Source organism: Phyllobates terribilis, unplaced genomic scaffold (genome assembly GCF_046119375.1).
Source record: "Phyllobates terribilis strain yellow unplaced genomic scaffold, ASM4611937v1 Scaffold_3__8_contigs__length_932513732, whole genome shotgun sequence".
NCBI classification, from domain to species: domain Eukaryota; kingdom Metazoa; phylum Chordata; class Amphibia; order Anura; family Dendrobatidae; genus Phyllobates; species Phyllobates terribilis.
In genome coordinates, this window is record NW_027362763.1 from 242283778 (window position 1) to 242299954 (window position 16177).

A 16177-nucleotide genomic window follows, 5' to 3' on the forward strand; every position below is an offset into this window, starting at 1 on the left:
GCGGTCACTACGGCCGCCGCTGCAGCAGGGTCCGCTGAGGCTGATGGTGTTGGTGCAGCTTTTGATAGTATAACCCCCAACGGGTGGGGTATAGCCTCAGGGGGTCAGGTGCAGAGGATGGGGGTTGTGGTGGTGCAGCACAGATGGTAATTAAAGACAGAGTCGGGTTGTGCAGTTTAGGATATTTACTTACTGCTGATGTTCCGGTCACTCCAGCTTCAAGTGACCACCCGAGCCGTGCTGCGTCCACCAGGTCCTGGATTCAGCCAACCCCCAAGCAAGTCCGGAGCGTGACCCTGAGCCCTCCTTCCTGTCCTGTCTTCTGGCCGTCCCCACCAGGGATCCACCTAGGTCCAGCTCCCTCGGGCCTTCTGTTGGGAAACCCTTGGCCTTGGGTTCCCTGACCCTACACGTGGTTTGCCTTCAGGGTGGATGTGGTGGGTGGCCGTGGCAGATCCTGCCCACGGCCTCCGGTCTCTGGCTGAGGTGTGCTTGAGCCCCCACCAGTTTGGGATCCGGTACCCTTTTGCCAACTCTTCACCCTAGGTTTGTATATGGGTTCTCAGAGTTCCTGCTTGTTTTCTCTGGGTCCTTCTGACTCTCCTCTCTCACTCTCTCTGGGCCTGGGGCTGCTCTGCTCCTCTTCCTCTGGCTTCTCTGCAAAAGGCTGACTGACTCCTCACAGACTGACCGACTGTGGCAAACTGACTCCTCTGCAAAGACTGACTGACCCTGATCTTAGATGGTGCCCACCTTAAATACTCCCTCTATGTGTGAGCTCAGGTGACCAGCACCCAATGAGCTCCTATCTTTACCCAGGCTGCTCCCCCTATCTGCCCCTACACTACTTGGGATGTACCACCCCCCTCCCACTCCAGCCAGGAACAGACTCGGTCGTACCTGCACATTTCTAAGTGGGAGTACCGTTGGTCTGTTCCTCGGAAATGGGATGTGTGTAGTGCATGCAGCTTTCTGGGCTCAGTCCCACACTCCATCCTTACCCGGGAGTGGAATATCACACCTCTGGGTTGAGGTGCAATACCCCTGTAGCAGCCGAATCCTCAGGGTGCTACACTTACACACTGATTCAATTATTGTATCCTGTTGTACAGGATAGTGCCCATCATCGCCTGGAACAGCATTATCAGCAGCTAAGATACAGTGTCCTATTGGAGGTGCAAATATGTTTAAACAGACTTGGTGAGATTGGCTAGGTTATAAGTACCACAAAAATTTACATGGCGTATTATGTGTTTACATGGCTTGCACCACATTGATTTTTGTGTTTTAGACACGTTCTGTGGTTTGTCTCTGACAAGAGGATCTGACTTTGTGTAAAAGAGTGTGGCCTAACATGGAATACTGTGTGCAAAAAAATGCTTCAAAACTTTGGGGCAAATTTCTGTCCTAAAGTAAGCCAACTAACTGGTGTAGACAGACTGGTCAGGCAAATTACCAACCAGCTTAGGCCACTGTAATAATGTAAATCTGGCGCTTTTTACACTGTCTACTCCTATGGGAGTGGGGAGTAGTGAATATTCATTCTCTTTAATAGAGGGCACACATGATCGCCTAGCCAATGCAGGAGCGGCGGCTGTGCTTACAGTTTGAATGCTATTAATATTCACTACTCCACATGCTGATGGGAATGGGGAGCAGTGAAAATTTATTTTCTTTAACAGCGGGCACAGTATTAGCCACAGTAGGCGTCTCCTGTCTCCTGTGCCCCGCTCATCTGCCACTGCCGCTCCCCCCCACACCCCAAACCATCCACAGCTGGACCGTACATCCAGACTATAAGACGCTCCCCTAACAGTACAGTGCTATTAAGGAGAATGAATGTTCACTGCATGGACTATGGGCGTGGGGAGTAGTGAATATTCCGGCAGCTGACCTCAGTGTGTGAGGGCGCATGGCAGTGAGATCAGCTGCTGGAAGCAAAACAGGACACAGCGCTGGATCAGAGGGAAGGAAGGCGAGTAGAATCCTTTATTTTTTATGTGTGTAGCGTGATAGGTGTGCCATACATGCCAGGATGGGGATGGGGGTGCCATGCATACCAGGATGGGGATAGGGGTGCCATGCATGCTAGGATGGGGATGGGGGTGCCATGCATACCGGATGGGGATGGGGGTGCCATGCATACCAGGATGGGGAAGAGGGGTGCCATGCATACCAGGATGGGGGTGCCATACATACCAGGATAGGGGTGCCTTGCATACCAGGATGGGGGTGCCTTGCAGACCAGGATGGAAATTGGGGTGCCATGCGTACCAGGGTGGGGATGGGGGTGCCATAGATACCAAAATGGGAGTGCCATGCATACCAGGATGGGGGTGCCATGCATACCAGGATGGGGATGGGGGCCATGCATACCAAGATGGGGATGGGGTGCCATGCATGCCAGGATGGGGGTGCCATGCATGCCAGGATGGGGGTGCCATGCATACCAGGATGGGAATAACTTGCACACCAGGATAGGGATGGGGGTGCCATACACTCCAGGCTGGGGATGGGGGTGCCATTCATACCAGGATGGGCGTGTGATGCATACCAGGATGGGCGTGTGATGCATACCAGGATGGGGGTGCCATGCATACAAGGATGGAGATCGGTGGTGCCATTCATACCAGGATGGGGATGGGGCTGCCATGCATACCAGGATGGGGGTGCCATGCATACAAGGATGGGGGTGCCATGCATACCAGGATGGACAGTAGTCACTTACTGGTCAGTACGGTGCGCCTCTTGCATTGTTCCTCCACTCCACCATGTTTCTTCCCTGACAAGGTGAATGGAGTCTCAAATACAAATCTGCTTATATTGTGGTGTCTCTCAAAATCAGTTTTTCTGTCTTCAAGCTCTTTCTCATCAAAGTAAGGCGTGACATATGTTACTTGGAAGTAGGCAAATTTGGGATCCAGATCCTTAGGATTCACCTAAATAAACATTAAGGAATACTTGTAGAAAAGGTGAGGTGTTAACAAAGTATTCCAGTTTAGTCCATAATGTGTCCCATTTTACAAGTCTTACAGCTGATGTATGCGCCCAGATAACACTTCTTATAATGTTCTGCTATTCGATGAAAATAAGATTTCCACGGCATATACATTGGATAAGTACGAGATTAAAATGGCTTATCATCTAGGCTATCCCCATCACTATACATGTTATCTGAGCTGATAGAGGCAAAGTGGAGGGGGGCAGCAGAATTCAGCACTAAAGGTCCCGTCACACTAAGCGATGCAGCAGCGATCCCGACAACGATACGACCTGTCAGGGATCGTTGCTGCATCGCTAATACATCGCTGGTGAGCTGTCAAACAGGCAGGCTCACCAGCGATCAGGGGAAAGAATCGTTCCACGATGTCCTGCTCCCGTTACCAGCCTGCTGCAAGCAGGAGCAGGCTGGTAACTATGGTAAACATCGGGTTACTAAGTGCGCGTGTGCCCCTAGTAACCCGCTGTTTACCATGGATACCACTCTGCTACGGTGCGCGGGAGCCTCCGCGCACCGTAGCAGAGTGGTATCCATGGTAAACAGCGGGTTACTAAGTGCGCGCGTGCCCCTAGTAACCCGATGTTTACCATAGTTACCAGCCAGATCGTTGGTCCCGCTGGTCACACACAGCGATGTGTGCTGGCCAGCGGGAGGCCAACGACCAAAAAATGGTCCAGGACACTTTGCAACGATCAGCGACCTCACAGCAGGGGCCTGATCGTTGCAAAGTGTCACACATAGATACATCGCTGGTGAGGTCGCTGGTGAGTCACCAAAACCGTGACACAGCAGCGATCTCGCTAGCGATATCGCTATGTGAGACGGGGGCTTTAGTCCTAGCAGAAAGCAAAATCTTGCTGAGAATCCAAAAAAACTATTGTGGAAGTATAGTAAAAATATAGGAAAACATAATTGTCACAGTTTGTCTTTTAGCACAAATATTCTCAATGATTATAGTTGTGTCATGTGTGATTTTAACAATGGATGGCGGAAAGTAAAGAACTGGACCTGGAGGTAAGAAGCTACCAGACTCAGCTGACACTGCTTATCTCACAGGAGACAACTGGGTTTTAATTTAAGGTGTTAGATGGAAGGGGACCCTTGGGCTGCCCCCATACATATAGGTTTTACAGTGAGATATATCAGCACTATCTCTGTTAAATCTAGAAAGAGGTCTCGCACTTCCAGTGTCAGTGACAACTCCTTTACTGCTTAAGGCTTCGTTCCCACAATGAGCTTTTGATGTTGCAGATTTTCTGCACTATTTCCGCATTTGCATTTTTTTGAAAATACGCAACGCAAAAACTCACCAAAAGATTATCGTGGTAACAGCCTCAGGCTATGTTCACATGCAGAGGGCTTTTCTGCTGCATTTTTTAAGCAAATTAAAAGCGCCTTTTTACAGTACCAGCAAAAGCTACGAGTTTTCAGAAATCTCATGCATGCTCTTTTTAACTCTGCAGAATGTCAATTCTTTCAGCATTTTTGCAGCTCTTTTTCACCGCATAGAAAGCAATGAGAAAGTGAAAAGCACTGCAAAAAAGCAACAGCGTTTTTCGTTGCATATTTCCCTGTTTTTGTTGAATAAATGTAACTTTAATAAACATGTACTGTGGACAATGCACACATGAATTGCCGCACTATAAACACTGCAAAAGTGGATGAAAAAGGCAGTGAAAACACTGCAAAAAGTGACACGAGGAGGCTGAAAAACAGGTGATTTGAACACAGCGTTTTTACTGCCAAGAGAGCAGGTTTTGGCTGCAGAAAAAAAATGAGTGTGAACATAGCCTTATACAGTACAGCTTTAACATACATTTCAAGTCCATGCTTATATTACATCCCCAGTATACCCATTCGTACAACTGCAATACTATGGATCCATGGAGATGTATTACAAATTTTCCAGTTTTCGGACCACCAGGACAGGACTATGGAGGATAACGATATCCATATCCTCACCCTCGTACACATCACCTACCTTGTTGGAATCTTGAATGATCTTCACGTTTTCTGCTCCAAACTTATCACTATACAACTTGAGCAGCCTCTGTGATATTTCTGACAGCCCTGTTAATTTGGGCTCCTTGTAGATATATTCTTTTCCTTCCTCTTCTTCAAAGAAACCCTGAAAAGAGATGATCAGTATATTTCAAGTTTACAGGGAAGTACTTTGGGATTCATTCCCCAAAGCTGCGACTTCCAGTTAGTCACTTCAATGAGGTTATCACGCACCCTACAGCCAGTACACATGTGCAAGCAGAATCTTTGATGCATTAGAAACAGAATTATTAATGGATGATGAGGATTCGTGCTTGTGATGAGTAGCTGCATCGCTCAATTCTTGTAAAAACGCAGACACGGTTTAGTTGGGCTTTAGTTTTAAGTAACAATAACACACAACTCTCCCAATTTCCTCAATATCTAAGAAGTTAAAGTGACATGGGTCCACGGTGTCCTGTACGATCTCTGGGTGAAGTTGGGCACCTATACCAGGTAACATCGCTGTATTACTGATGGGCCGTCTCATAGAACCCTATTTAGTGCATTTTGGAGACTCAGTTCTCTAATACTAATTAAGAATAGTAGAATATATTTTTCATACTTATGCATCGGCATCAATTATATTTGAAGAAATATCTCAAGGGCTTGGCTATAAGAACTGCAGCCAGTAGCCAAAATCCAAAAATCAGCAACCAAAGGGGAGCTGTTAGCTGATTCAAGATGCCCAAACCACAGGCAGTAGGAATCAGACTGGTTGCACGACTGCAACAGGTATGTTTTTCTCTAAAGAGAAAAAACAGCTTGAAGATCTGGCCAGGGACCATGGACTAGAATAGTCCAGCACTGTTCCAGGTGATTGACAGCTCTCTCCCTATGTACACACATCAAGAGGCCTGCCAATAAACTAGAGCAGTGCGGAGAGAAGCCGGCCACGATGGAGTTGGACTAGTCTCATCTCTTGCTATGGTTCCCGAATTGTCAAACTATATCTTCTCTGAAACGCTGGAGCTTTTGAAAGAAAAATATACCTGGCTGAAATTGTGCAGTCAGTTCATGGGCAGCACGAATCAGCTGACAGGTTCCCTTTAAACATATGGCCTAAGAAGACATATCAGCACAAGTTTATCTGTCTACATCCCCCAATCTATTCAATAGGGTGTTTACATTATTCAGTAGTGGGGTCTACTTGTTTAAAGGACCACTACTTGGGCAACGCCACTGTATGAGATTTCCTAGTGATACTGATAAATAACAGATTCCTATGGTATCCTACTGCATTACACCATTAGTGAGCTAGGCCCTATGCACACATTTACAGATATATGGCATCTGATGAAACATGCCATAATTATTGTTTTATTAAATTTATACAAAAATCTGTATGTCTGTATGAAACAATAACAGAGACATATGGCTGTACAGTTCAGAGCTTGGTTGCTGAACAGAAAATACAGCTATATATACATACATGTGCCCAAAGCCTCAAGCTGGAAATACACACGTGATAGATGTAGATCTCTTGGAAGAACGTTCATGTGTTTTCAAGGAGAAAAGTGGAGAAAGCTCTGACAGCGGCTTATTGCCCCAAAAATAAAAGAGTCAGTTCAAACTGGCCGACCCCTATTTCTCCCGTTGCCATGAGTCAGTAAAGAGTCAGGGTGCCCCCATACATACTAGATTATTGCCACCAATATCAGCGGGGATGACCAACATTAAAGTTTAGTTTCACAAACTTTATCCAAACTGTGACCGCAGCACACTAGATATACAGTGCTATATCCTCTGGAAATGTCCCTAACTTGTTCAAATCAGAATGACAGCACTCCTGGAGTCTTTATGTATCTCCCATACATGAAACGTTTCAACGTGGGTGAATGTGAATAAAGTCAGTATTTCACAGTTTCTTGTGATTTGATAATTCTGTGTGGGACCAGAGGGCCAATGTCATAAGTTGCTTCATCTTTCTGCAGTCTTTACCTGCTTCATTTCTCTGTGTTTTATACTATTACATGTACATGTGGTATATTCTTATATGCTTCTATGGTAATCTGTTCTGCCATTTCCAGAAAATAACGCTTAAAACATATCTGTTAACCCGCCATAGACCTCAGTGGTGTTTCTAATAGCTATTTGGCTTCAGTTAGGTAATGAATCCTAATGTTGTATGTTCACATTTGGTTTGTATAACATTCAGCATGTACCCATGGAAAGCCCCCAATGTACAAGCCAAACGTGTCCATAGCGCTCTGTTATGTGTCCTTCAGCCTGTCACTACTATAGGGGAAAAAAAACTATGGAAGAGTGTAATAGATTACACTTCTACATCCAACAGAATCCAGTGATTAATGTATAGGTTAAATGTGTACACTTTTAACATGGAAGCCAATAGGTGGCCGATGCTACCGTATGGCATCTGTCACAGACCTACAATAGAAGGATCTGTCAGGATATTTTCAACAGCTTTTCATCAAGTATGTATTAAAGATAAAGCCATAATGGCCGTAACGTGACGGATGCCAGTGATGATTGCCCAACAGGGTAATCTATGACCCATAGACTATAATGGAAGCAGCTTAAAGGTGTTGTCCACTACTGTTACATTGATGCCCTATCCGTATTGAATGGGAGGCGGATCTGCAGTACACCGCGGAGGCCACTACCACTTGATGGCGGAGCCCCGCAGCTGATCGGCGGGGGTGCTGCGTGTGGGACCCCGGCCGATCATACATTATAGGGCATCAATGTAAAAGTAGTGGACAACTTCTTTAATGGCCATAGTACATCATGGAAAGCTATTGAAAAGCTCATGACATATCCAGTAAAAAGGAAACTATTTGAACCTATTTGTGATTGGGCGTACATGTTATTTATAAGGAACAAAAACAAATGTGTCAAATAGTGGGATATTATATATAGAATAATTATGTATTTTTATACCCCTTTATATTAGTAATATATAAAAGATACCATAGATAGAAATCAGGAGACTAGAAAAGAAAACATGACTATACAACAGTGCCATCTAGTGGTCAGATATAGAGCTTAGAAGCAACTTTCCTCTAGTTCTACAAATTATCTGTAGAGATGGGAGGCAAATAAAACACCAGATTCTGCTGGTAAATCTGTAACTGAGCTCGCTGAAATCATCCTCATCCAAATGTTGTCTAACTCTTTCCTTTCTATATCGCTCAGATTGGCAGTAACACTAACCTTAAAGCTTAAACCTATTTGTGTGACCTGTGCTTCTCTAATCCCTCTCTCCGGGGCATTTTTGGATGCATGCTCTGTCTGCAACAAACTTTCCTACATCCATATCCTATTTATTTCTCATAATCTATCCTTCCGAGACTAAACTGGAAACATGGCAGACACCCCCCAGCACCGCCGCCCATGATTTAATCCCTTATGGCAACTTTTAATTTATTCACAACCCCTGACCCTGTTACAAACATGGTGGAAAATATGTCCATTGCTTATGAGATAACTGCTCTTTCCACCTCCTATACTTCTACCCTCCGTCCTCACGCTCCTTTCTTTTCAAGTATACTTTGTTAGCATCTTCTTGTTACCTCCAAGTGGTCCACCAGGCCCTGCTACCACCTTTATGGACCACATTACTACCTGGCTCTTACATTACCATCAGATATCCCCATCATCATAATCACCATAGGTGACAACATCCCCTCTGACACCTGCCATTCAGGTGTCTCCAAATTGCTATTACTTACCTTCTCCATCAGTCCCTCAAAGGATCTCCAAAGCCACTTACAATGGATGCAACCTGTTCCAGATATAACCTTTTAGCTCTCCCCCTGTTTGACCATAATCTATTTACAGTGTTCCCTTTTTTTACGAGAATCCCTCTCCCCTCGCACCAGAAAAAGAAACCGGCAGACCCTGTGGGAAACCTACCCTTACATTCACAGACTGACTGACTCTCCTCTACCTCACTCAATACTACCTTCATTACATGACACAGAAGCATCAACCTCTTTCTAAAATACCACAAATACCTCAATTCTCCACTCAGTCACTCCTCTCACACACAAGAGAGCTCAACAAATCAATAGGCAGCGTGGACATGTCAATCTGATGAGAAAACTAGAGCAGGCTACCAGGGTGTTTAGAAAAAAACCTGCTCTAAGGCGACCGTATCACCAACAAACTTTCGTCAACTTCCAATCTGCACTTATTTCTGCTAAACAGGACTAGTCCACAACTCTCATCTTTTCCATCTCACAACCACAAACAACTATGAAACTTTTCGCTCCCTACTCGGTCACCTGATGCCCTACACACATCTATCATCTCAGCTGAGGTACATCATCCTTTCTTTTCTTCACTCGAGCCATTCTAAAAATGCTAACCTTTGACTGGTCCTCTCTGTCCAGCTATAGCCCCATCTCATTATATTAATTTGCCTCTAAACTCCTTAAACATATCCACCTTGAACTGTCCTCTCGTCTTTTCAACAGGTTACAATCTAACATTGAATCCTACTCCACTACAACCTAACCAAAGCCCCTCAACAGTATTTGTGCTACTTCTCATGGTCCCCTATATTCTAGACAGTTGCCCACTCCCTCCTGTAACACGCTTATCCCTTGACATCACATGCTTGGCGCTCTCCGGGATCTCTTTATATCTCACCAACCTGGCATATAGTTTTTTCCTTAACATACACATGTCAAACTCTGGCTCACAGGCCAAATCTGGCCCGCAGGGTGAGTGTATTTTATCCTGAATGCCTATACAGTTGAAAGCAATGATGGAGGAGGGAGCTTTTAATTTTGGCCCTCTGTGTATTTGAGTTTCACATCCCTGCATTAACATATCACCTCCTCATCTCGCCCTCTCTCTTTGTTCAAGTCCCTCAAGACTCTGTCCCTTCAATCCATCCCTAATGTGCAGCCTGGTAATCTGCTGGTCCCTTTGCTATCCCTTCCCTTCACCTCTTTCCTATTATTCCACTGGCGGCCCAATGCCCAGAGAATTAAATCCAAAATACTAATAATGGCTGTCCATAACCTGTCCTGTGCATGCATCGCTGACCTTATCTCCTGCTACCTCCACACATATAATCCCAGGTTCTCGCAATATCTCCATCTTTGCTCTCCTCTTGCTGGTCATCAAACAACCTCCTCCAAGATTTCTCCCGTGCATTACTCATACTATGGAACTCTCCATCACAAGAGGTCAGATTCTTTCCCATCTTCAAAACCCTAAAAAACAAGCTGAAAATCCATTTATTTAGAAAACCTGCAACTTTCAAACAGCCCTGCTGCCACCACACTGCCATATGAGAAGATTCTCCCCCCAACTATTATCTCCAGGCCGCTTCCCTTATAGTTCCGGGCAGGGTCCTCTCTTTTTGCAGTACTGTTCTGTCTCTCATTTAGTCATATTTATATGTATATTATGTACTGTAAATCCTGTTTGCACCTTTTTTAATATGTGCTGTACTCTGGAATGAAGGGAAAATAAATAATTATTAAAAATATGTCTTAATAATTTGTATTAGACATGAACAAAATTTCCCGCAAAAACAAAGTAAAATATGACTGTATACATTGTATGTTCTAAAGATATATTATGCAGTAGAATATACAAATATATGGTTCTATCATCTAGAGAAGTTGTTTCCATGGACAGCTTCTTGTATCATACAAACTTTGGGACAATCCATGTTTATATGTAATATTAGGGCATATAGAATTAATAATGTCCCGCCACCCTCTGATCAGGACTCAATAGGCCAGGGCAGAGGAAGCCAGCCAACATTTTCTCATATTCTGGAAGACATTCATTTGACTATGCTCCGTGTAATACCACATTCCTCCTGCTGAGAATGGATAGGATGTTTATCCTTCTTACTGCTATTTATTTCATTATAAAAAAGGCAAATTGTGGTAAACCTGGCAATGTAAAATAGTAAGACTGCGAGAGACTTAGCTGAAGTGAATGTCCACCTATTATGTGAAAATTAATATAATTTATAATATAATATAAACGTCTTTGCAAGTGCATTGCTTTACTTATTTTCTACAGACTTTAATTGTGATGTACAGTAACCTAGAGTTGTATTTACAGAACTTGGAGACAGCAGGCTTCGCCTATGCTGACATTGCAATACACACCTCCGACCACCGGAAGTGATGACGTCCTCTCAATCAGTCAGTCACCTGACCCAGCAGCCAATCAGGGACCTCATAGGTCAGGTGACTAAATGAATGGGACAGCAACACTTCTGGTCCTGGCAGAGACCACAAGAGCAGCACTTGAGTTGTTTGGGATTGGAATGGCAAGTGAAAACTTCCTACTTTATTTATTCCCTTCCCTCTACTAATTTTAAAAATGTTGTGAAAACCCTCTTTGAAAGGGTTGTTTGTGATTGATATAATGATGACCAATTAACACAGGATAGTTGGGGTCTGACACAGATCGGCTGATAGATGGCGGTGCAGTCATTGTACACAATCGGAATGCCACAGCGCCGTACACTGTGTAGTGGTCACTCTCGGGACTGCAGCTCAGTTTCCATTCATTTCAATTCACTACATACTGTAAAGTTCCCTAATTCTGTAACAGATGCATTATTACAGTCTGCCATGAATGTTGGGATGTAAACAGACACAAATGAACACAGCACTCTCACATTTCACCAGAAGGAAGCGACAAATGAACATTTTAGCTTGTATTAATATATCAGATGTAAAACATCATGGGTAAACAGCTGGCGCTGTCTGTGTGAGTGGTAAGGAAATAGGCAAGCAGAAATGAGGCACTTACCACAGCCTTCAATAGGATCGGACGGGAAAAAAGAGCAAATGCATGCATTAAGATTGAGTCGGAAAATGAAGAGGGATTGTAAAAGTCATTGCACGTTGTGTGATTCCAGTTCAGGAGTCAAGAAGATCTCACCGGCCACAGATCATCACTGAGTGACTGAGAAATCCTTAAAGCCTGACACTGGGAAGCAGTCATCGATGAGAACAGTTCTGCTGGATTAAATATGCCACATTTCATTTGCTGCCAACAAGCCAGGTACTTCCTTTCTGCAAATGAGCTGGAGCAGAAAACCTGCCTGATAGTCGCCTCCATTATTTCTCTTGGGAGACTGCCTTCACCTTCCAGCAGCAGCCATGTGCCAGTGTGTGTTTCTTGGCTTTAGCACTGATTTATTTTATCCTATGAGTCAAATTCATCACCTTTTTACAAGAATTCACAAAAATCTGTTTTTACTATTTTATTCACCTCCTTAAGCCGATTTTGCACTTATCATAAACCCACCATAATCTGTGGAAACCGCAGAAATACTGGTCTGCGCCCATTCAAAATAAATGAAGGGGCTAATAGTGAAGAACTACTAGTATATGGAATTCTGCGTTACCTCTTACTGCCACTAGATGGAGTGACAATCAAATCCATAGTATATAAGAGGGTGTCTATATTTGGGCCTTTATTACATATTATATTAAGGACTAATGCACACGGCAGCAGTGCACATGGAGCATTAAAGCAGTGCACAAGATGCTGTATGGTTCCTTAGTACCGAGGCCATATATATCTCTACTATGATGTTTTGTAAGAAATATAGAATGTCTGAATACTTTAGGTGATTGAGCCGTATTACTGTGAGTGGGAATTTAAAGGGGTTCTCTGGGAATAGAAAAATATAAAATCAGAAACAGAATGTCATTACAAATAAATCATTAATCCCCTTTAATAAGGTAATAACATGTGTTTTGTGTAGGGAGGTATTCTGTGGTATAGCCATCTTCAGGGGACAGCAGCAAAGCCTCCTCCTGCACATGCTCACAGGCTCCTGTCCTAACATTCTATAATCATAGAGTCCTAGAATGTTAGAGTTGGAAGGGACCTCCAGGATCATCATGTCCAACCATCTGCTCAATGCAGGATTCACTAAACCATCTCAGACAGATGTCTGTCCAGCCTCTGTATGAAGACGTCCATTGAAGGAGAACTCACCACCTCTCATGGCAGCCTGTTCCACTCATTGATCTCCCTCACTATCAAAAAGTTTTTTCTAATATCTAATCTGTATCTTCTCCCTTTCAGTTTCATTCCATTGCTTCTCGTGTTTCCATGTGCAAATGAGAATAAGGATGATCCCTCTACACTGTGACATCCCTTCAGATATTTGTAGACAGCTATTAAGTCTTCTCTTAGCCTTCTTTTTGCAAGCTAAACATTCTTAGATCCTTTAACTGTTCCTCGTAGAACATAGTTTGCAGTCCGCTCACCATCCTAGTAGCTCTTCTCTGAACGAATTTGCTCAGGAAACTGCTGTCAGGGTAAAAGGACAGCGGCCAATCCTGTAGTGATTACCTCTATGGACAAAATGAATGTAATTTGCTAATTACAGGTATTTAGGAATTGATTCATAGTGACATTTTTTTCTATTTTTTTGTATTCCTAGAGAACCCCTTTAAGGAAGTATGGTGTGATCGTCACTGTGAAGTAATGAAATTTGATGTGTATCTTTGATAATTCATACTGATAGTAAAAAGGTTTCTTCTTAGAGTTGACTGGGAGGATATAGGAGCTGAGACACCAGCAAAGGCAAGAGACCTGATCCTAGTGGTCTTTATTTTAATGCCAATTTAACCATTTACAGTATATATGAAAAACAAACTCCAAATGCAGAGACCGAAGGAAAAGATTTATCAAGCTGAATGTAGCAGAATCCTAGCACAAATGCGTCAAAAAACTATTATATTAATTAAGTGTTTTAGACACTTTCTGCGCCTTGGGCAACAAGGAGGTGTGACCTTGATTAAAAGGGGTATGGCTCAGCGGAAAGGGGCATTGCCTGATATGCAATATCATGTGCAAAAATTGTGACAAAAATCTCTGGCGCTAAGTTATCCAACTAATAGGTGATATAAACTTAAGGTTAATTTAGACAAACCAACCGGTGGCACTAAACAAGCGCCGATCAGTAACTTGTTTGCTGTTGAGCAGTCATTAAATAGCCTGTTTACACAGGCAGATCGCTCTAACGATATGCAGTGAACCATCTATAATTGATTTTGGCATTTTTCTTGCAGTGTGAATCCTGTTTAGAAGGGACGATGTGCTGCGGAGAACCATGATCTTGTGTGCAGCACAAAAGATGATTTCACCCAATGAGTGAATGCTTTGCTGGTTCATCAGATAATACATAATATTGCAGTGTAGATGCAACTTTAGAAAAGACAGTCCAAAAATGAGCCAGAATTATCTAACAGCATGAACCATTCTAATAGGTCAGGTACAGTGTAAGATTGTCTAGTCTACGTTTGCACTAAGAATTAGATGGTATTGATACATCTGTGACTTTTTTCTGAGCATTACCACCACCACTATAGATCAGATCAGTGTGACCAAGGCTGCAGGACCCCATCCTGTGTATTCTTCAGACCAGACGTCCTAAATCTACTGACTATATCAGATTGTTAGAACAGATGTCCCCTTTAACTGGTTTTCCCTCCACGATGTATATTTTATCTGATCTGATCTAATTTAATTTCTTACATGGAGTTGATACTATCAGAATTTTATCTGTTTTTATCCCGATAGACATTACGATATAATTACAACATTTGCTGAAGCTTCTGCCTTTTCTGCATTGGAATGAATAATAATTGGGTTCTAGACAAAGTAAGTAATCTTTTCTGTATAATGAGATGTATAAATAATTCAAGAAGTGTAAAAAATGCTTGGGCTGCCAGTCTCAAGTCTATTCTATGGATATTATACACTGACGTACTGTACTAATTGTCAGTATACTGCATGTACTTGAAAGATTTGCTTTGAGATACAAATGGTAGCTTTGGTTATTATTACATATTCAGAGATAAGTTGTATATCATTAAAGTATTTTTTTTATGACAAACCAGCTAGTGGCCAGACACATTCAGATTAGTGATGAGCGAGCATGCTCGTTACTCGAGATTTACGAGCATGCTCGGATGTTTTCTGAGTATTTAGTCAATCTTTGTGCATGATTTGCGACTGTTTGACAGCTTTAATACATGTGAAGAATGCCTGTTTGTTAGGCATTCTTCACATGTATTAAAGCTGTCAAACAGTTGCAAATCATGCACACAGATTGACTAAAACATAACACCCGAGCACGCTGAAGATACTCGGCGAGCACCAGAGCATGCTTGCCGAGAGGGTTAACAGACCACACTCGCTCATCACTAATCCAGATCCCTATGGTTAATACAGACGTGAATATTTTACAGTCCACTTACCTGGCCATAGAAGGCAACTCGGTAGTACCGCCCAAATAACCTTTTCTCTGTATTTACAACCTCTGCAATTTTCAGGTAAGATCGATGTATACGGTAGTACAGTTCTGACAGTCGCTGAAAGAGGTGAACACATAATAAACAATTATTAGCAAATTTGTATATGTGTCTTAGACTACGTTCACACTCGTGTCAGGGGCTCAGTGTGGTGTCTTGGCTGCAGATTCCATCTTTAATGGGAAACTTAGCACTGCATGCCGTGATATTTTTCCTGTTGAAACTACAGATGTGTTAGACCCTTAAAGTCACGGGGTCAGCCAGCCACCATCGGGGTCAGCCAGCCACCATCGGGGTCAGCCAGCCACCATCGGGGTCAGCCAGCCACCATCGGTGTCTGTCGTGCAATGGTTCTGGCAGAACGCTGTAGCTGTAAATGGAGACAAAACACAGATGTGGACACAGACAAATATATACTACATTTTAAAAGTGGATATGTCTGAATAGTGCATATGAAAGAAAAAGAAAGTACGCAACATGCAAATGTAGTCAAATGATTTGCAATTCATTGTAAATTATGGCAGAAATTCTAACAGAATTCCTTATATTCTTTTAGAAGTTCCGAGACTCTTTTGTCTTCCCACTCTCTCTACTGTCTCAGTGCTGCTCTACTTTCTTCCTTTGTTTTATTCCAGTGTGTAGACATTCAGCTGAACATAGTGTAGACACTAACCTGCAGGTGGATTTGCATTTGTTTGTTGTGGTCTTATTATATTGTTCTGCATCTTTGTGTATTTTAAATTTATAAAAAAAATCCTGTTTAATAAGTAAAGTCCAGTTGACACTAATATAGTGCTAGATAGGATAGGTCTGTTCTGATCAATTTTGTGATTGATCCCTTTGAGCTGTGATTATC

The 16177-nt window shown here is 43.1% G+C and overlaps 1 protein-coding gene across 6 annotated transcripts in view; it reads right to left on the bottom strand.

Moving 5' to 3' along the window:
- The window catches only part of DOCK10 (dedicator of cytokinesis 10), a 401433-nt gene that overhangs the window by 19780 nt on the left and 365476 nt on the right, over window positions 1–16177 (bottom strand). For all 6 annotated transcript variants that reach the window (XM_073674692.1, XM_073674690.1, XM_073674693.1 and 3 more), the window contains 3 exons: window positions 15268–15381; window positions 4983–5129; window positions 2729–2939 (listed from right to left, as the gene is read on the bottom strand). In XM_073674692.1, the coding sequence (XP_073530793.1) occupies window positions 2729–2939; window positions 4983–5129; window positions 15268–15381 (472 nt within the window). The remainder of the gene's footprint in view (window positions 1–2728; window positions 2940–4982; window positions 5130–15267; window positions 15382–16177) is intronic.